This window comes from Arachis ipaensis, chromosome B10, assembly GCF_000816755.2.
Source record: "Arachis ipaensis cultivar K30076 chromosome B10, Araip1.1, whole genome shotgun sequence".
Lineage (NCBI taxonomy): Eukaryota > Viridiplantae > Streptophyta > Magnoliopsida > Fabales > Fabaceae > Arachis > Arachis ipaensis.
In genome coordinates this window covers 124,307,756-124,312,671 of record NC_029794.2, presented here as the reverse complement: position 1 = coordinate 124,312,671, position 4,916 = coordinate 124,307,756, and the positions used below count along the sequence as shown (strand labels likewise).

At 33.1% G+C, this 4,916-nt stretch overlaps 1 protein-coding gene across 1 annotated transcript; it reads left to right on the top strand.

Annotated features, from left to right (window-relative positions):
- On the top strand, nt 594-2,153 carry LOC107623356 (probable galacturonosyltransferase-like 10). Its single transcript, XM_016325581.2, has one exon. The coding sequence runs from the start codon at nt 821-823 to the stop codon at nt 1,976-1,978; it is 1,158 nt and encodes a 385-aa protein (XP_016181067.1). The 5' UTR covers nt 594-820; the 3' UTR covers nt 1,979-2,153.

Sequence of the window (4,916 nt, the reverse complement as noted above, 5' to 3'; positions counted from 1 at the left end):
AAATAAAAACATCAATTACACGCGATTAAATTAAGTCAACCGTTAATTCTTAAAACTCTTACAAAACAAATGTTTAAATGAAACTATTACACTCATTTTCATTACTAGTCTTAGTCATTAGAATAGTTAAAAATTAAATCATATTTATTTGTTCAGTCTGATGTGAAATTTGAGGAAAGAATTGTGATATGAGTACTTGACAAAATATAAATTTAACAATATAAAATGATTAAAATAAAAATTAGGTAAGAGAGAAACAGCTATACGAAATTATCAAAAATTATTAGGTGAATATAATAAAACAAATTTAGACGCGTTCTTAACATGGAACCAACCATAGACTCTTATTTTAAATGTGAACATTCCAATAAAGTAATAATAGAAAATATTGATGTGCCCAAAAAATAAAATAAAAATAAAATCAAAGCACGTGCCACGTGGTCACAATGGGTATGTCTGCGTTACAGGTACAATTAACAGAACCGAAAGTGCAAAATATGTTTTTGCTCTTTTTTCTTTAAAAATCCAATGTTAAAATTGGACAGAAATGAATAAAATTATTCAATTTTTTTTCCCCATCAAAGAATAATTCAAAAGGCACACCTACAAGGAAAAAATTCAAGAGAAAATGAAGGTTCCTTGAACCTACTACTTTCCTAACCAAAGTCTCTGAACAAGTTCGAGTTCTTACTCGGTCACATGACATCATTAACAACCGCGTTTCCGTTTATATAAACTTACCCATCCTTCTCTTTCAGCTTCTTGAATCCAAAATTCTTCTTCTTCTTTTGTCAGCTGCATCAATAGAATTAGAAAGCTTATGAAAGAAATGTTTCTATTTAGATCAATTTTCTGTTTGTTCTTCTTCTTCTCAACTTGCTTGCTTCTCTTTTCTTCAGCCAATGGTATTCGATCTTTCAAGATCAGAGATAACAATGGCCATGAAAATAATGAGTTCAAAGATGCTTCCTTTTTGCAATTTAAAGAGGCGCCAGAATACAGAAACCAGCAAAGTTGCACTGTTTTTGATGAAAGAAACAATTTGCAAGAATTGTTATGTGAACCATCACTTGTTCATATTGCAATGACCCTTGACCTTGAATACCTTAGAGGTTCTCTGGCTGCGGTTCATTCTGTTGTCAAACACACTTCTTGTCCTGAGAATCTCTTCTTCCATTTCATCATTTCATCTGAATCTGATGCTGACTTTGCAAGTATTGTTCAATCTTCTTTTCCTTCACTGAAATTCAAAGTGTACGTGTTCAATGTAAGGTTAGTCAATGCTCTCATATCACCTTCAATAAGGGAAGCACTTGAGAATCCTTTGAACTATGCAAGGAGTTACCTTGCTGATTTGCTTGATCAAGGTGTTGAGAGAGTAATCTACTTGGATTCTGATGTCATAGTTGTTGATGACATCCAAAAGCTTTGGAAGGTTTCTCTGAAAGATTCAAGTTCAAAAGTCATTGGTGCTCCTGAATATTGTCATGCAAATTTCACAAGATACTTCTCCTATGAGTTTTGGTCAAGTTCAGAGTTCCTTAAGATCTTTGAAGGGAAGAAGAAAAGGCCTTGTTATTTCAACACTGGGGTTATGGTAATGGACTTGGGTAAATGGAGAAAAGGTGAATACACCAAGAGGATTGAGAAATGGATGAAAGTTCAGAAGGAAAGAAGGATCTATGAGTTGGGTTCACTACCTCCATTCTTGCTTGTTTTTGGTGGTGATGTTGAGCCTATTGAACATAGATGGAATCAACATGGTCTTGGAGGGGATAATGTTGCTGACAGTTGCAGGAGTTTGCATCCTGGTCCAGTTAGTTTGATGCATTGGAGTGGTAAAGGGAAGCCATGGAAAAGGCTTGATGCCAAGAAGCCATGCCTTGTTGATTATCTGTGGAAACCTTATGATCTTTACTTACAGCATGATCATCATCATCACCGCCATAGAATTGCCAAGAGATTAGCAGATTCTTGAATTTTTTTTCAAAGGGAATTTAGAAGATTTGTATTGGTTAGTTTGTAGAGTGACCAAGATTCTTTGTTTTGTATAGATAGAAAACCATAGAAAGATTTTCAGTTAATACATTTTTGTTTACTGCTTTAATAAAAACATTTCATATGATATGGTAACATGTTTGCTGTTTGGATTTTAATTCTCAGAATTGATTCTTAATTTTGAGAGGGAGTGAAAATCTTTTTTACTTCAAAAATAAATTTACAAGACTAGAACCAAGTTGAATATAATTGTTGTTCACACCCCTTTTCTTCCATCATCTTCAGTAGGCAAAATTTGACCCAAAAGTTGCTTGAAGCTACAAGAAAAGTCCATTAACAAGGTAAGGATGGGAAGCCATAATTAGCTAACAAGACCAGATTAGCTGATTTGATTGCTTCATCTGAAAATTGCCAAAGTTTCTCTTAATAGATAAAGTTGGCATAAATCCATACAGACATGTGGTTAGGGTGAGTTATGATCAGCTTTAAAAAAAATAACCCGAATGGAACTGAATGCCAGAATTAGTGGAAAAGAAGAGTAAATTGACAAGTGTTTAAAAATTTTCCCTAATAAGCATGAATTGTTCTGGAAACATAAAGTTACAACTTTTTAGTTACAGCCTAAACAAATGGGGCTAAAACTACCATAGTACGGCTAATACAAATTATATAGACATTCAACTACATTAGCAAAAGTATTTGACTCTAGCTCCTACCATCTTAATAGTCTTCCAAATGCAATCAAATAATGTGTGTTTTTTAAGCATTTCATACATATGCTTGTACTTTTAATCTTTTATTATGACATCAATAGATGACAATCTCATTAGCAGGTATAACCCTCTTCAATAGGAAAGTCAAATGCAGACTTTGAGATGGCACTCATCTTGCTTTAATGCTGTTATATGACTTCTGGAGCCTTAATATAAACACAACCAAGAAGGATACAATCAGCAAGAGAAAGATGGTGATAAAGAATGTAAAACTTCGGCAATTCGGTCCTTCCAAGTTCCAATTGTACTTCACCCTCAACTGGATTTGACTCTTAGGTTTTCCCATTAGTGGACGAACTCATTGAACCTGAAGATAAACCCTTACCTTGAAATAAGACCAGTATTACCCTTCCTCAGCCGAAACTTTATGTACCTGTAATAGAAAAGAATGCAACCTGCAAGCAATCTAGCAGCTAAAATATAACAAAAACAATTCAAATGACATGTGTATAAACACCAGAATCTTAAATTATATCAATAGGCTATAACTGAATTCCACAGCAACATGGCATTGTGGCACCAGTTGCAGTCAACAAGCGCCGTCATTGTTCCCTATCATTAGCACATTCCACAACATTCATCAATGTTCACAGAAGACAGAACAAACCATAACAGGGATTAACTAACTGCAGTTTCCTTCAACACCAACTCCAAGGGCATATATCTAATCAGTTATCAGTTATAACTCCTAGCATCAGGGAACAACCTCTCTTGAACACTTTTACAATATAATTTTCTTGCCTTATTCACATTACAGTTTCAAACAACATTCAGACATCAAAGCATTGTAAGTATCAAAAGTAGGCTTATAAACTCTTTCAATCACATCACACGACACAACACACACTCTGAGCATTTTCTTCATCACAAACTAGTAATGCATCAACTATTTACACCATAGAAATTACCAATAAAAGAAATTAAGCTCACAATTCGAGTGATAATGCGATGGAAAGAGGTCATAAGCCTAATATTGTTACCTAAAAATGCTTTAATGGCTAAAATATTGTTCAAACTATGAAGTGAAAAATTGAAGCAAGAGAATTATTGTACCTTGATCAAAAGGGGATTGAGCCCTAAGGTTAAGAGTTACAACACGGATTTAGAATCATCAGAATAAGAACACCGAAGAATTTCGCAGATGAAAATCTTCTACTTCAATCGCCGCAAAATGAGAACCCTAGAATCAGAGTCAGTTTGATGCACGCTTTTGCCAAAGCAGCACTCACGTGGCTTATTTACAAGTAAGATGTTATCTTGTTATTCCAGAAATGCCCCTGTGCTTTCTCAAATCTAATGAGTAAACTAGCCCAAATTATCCTTGTCTCACCTATCACCGTCAGTATTATCAACATATGGCAAGTTGGCAGCTACTCCTATAGTTTTATTAAAATGTCAAAAATATTTTTTTACGATGATTTTTATTTAAAAAATATAATTTATTTATTTAATTATATTTTAAATAAAAATAATATTTTTATAATATATAAAAATTAAATTCTATAATTTATTATTTAATAATCAAAATAAAATATTTTTACATAATAACAATAATAAAATTTTCATTGTAGTAGATACTTCATCATATTATTCTCTCTTTCTCTCTCTCAATCTCCACCTATAACACCACCACTAGCACTGGAATATTTGCTCCAGTCGCACAATTACTACCATGACAGCGTCGACAACAACGCCCACTGCTGCATTCTCGGACAGCAATACCGTTAATATATAAAACTCATTCACCATAATAGTAATGGGAGCTGTGTAGAATAACCCAAGATCTCACCACATGTGAACATAAATAGTGCTGAGATTGTTGCTCTTAGTCTTTCTTCAATCAACCATGTCCCCATGATATAAATCATTTCCATTCCCATAAATACCTGAATGCATATTTCATAAAAGATAGAAATTTAGGTGCAGTTATCTGAAGTTGATAATTTAAAGTCGTTAAATGATTTAATTGATTTGACTAAATTTTTATTTAACAATTCTTAATTATTAATTTTACGTAAAGTTGACTACACTTAATTTTTATCTCCATAAAATTAAAACTTTTTTTCTTTCATCAATCAAAATCAGATTTTAACACCAACCGTCCGACCCATTTACATTCATCACAAGCTCATTGAATTCCTCAAT

What these genes read in the sequence shown, in the direction of transcription:
- LOC107623356 (XM_016325581.2), top strand. Translation starts at nt 821, where the DNA reads ATGAAAGAAATGTTTCTATTTAGATCAATTTTCTGTTTGTTCTTCTTC.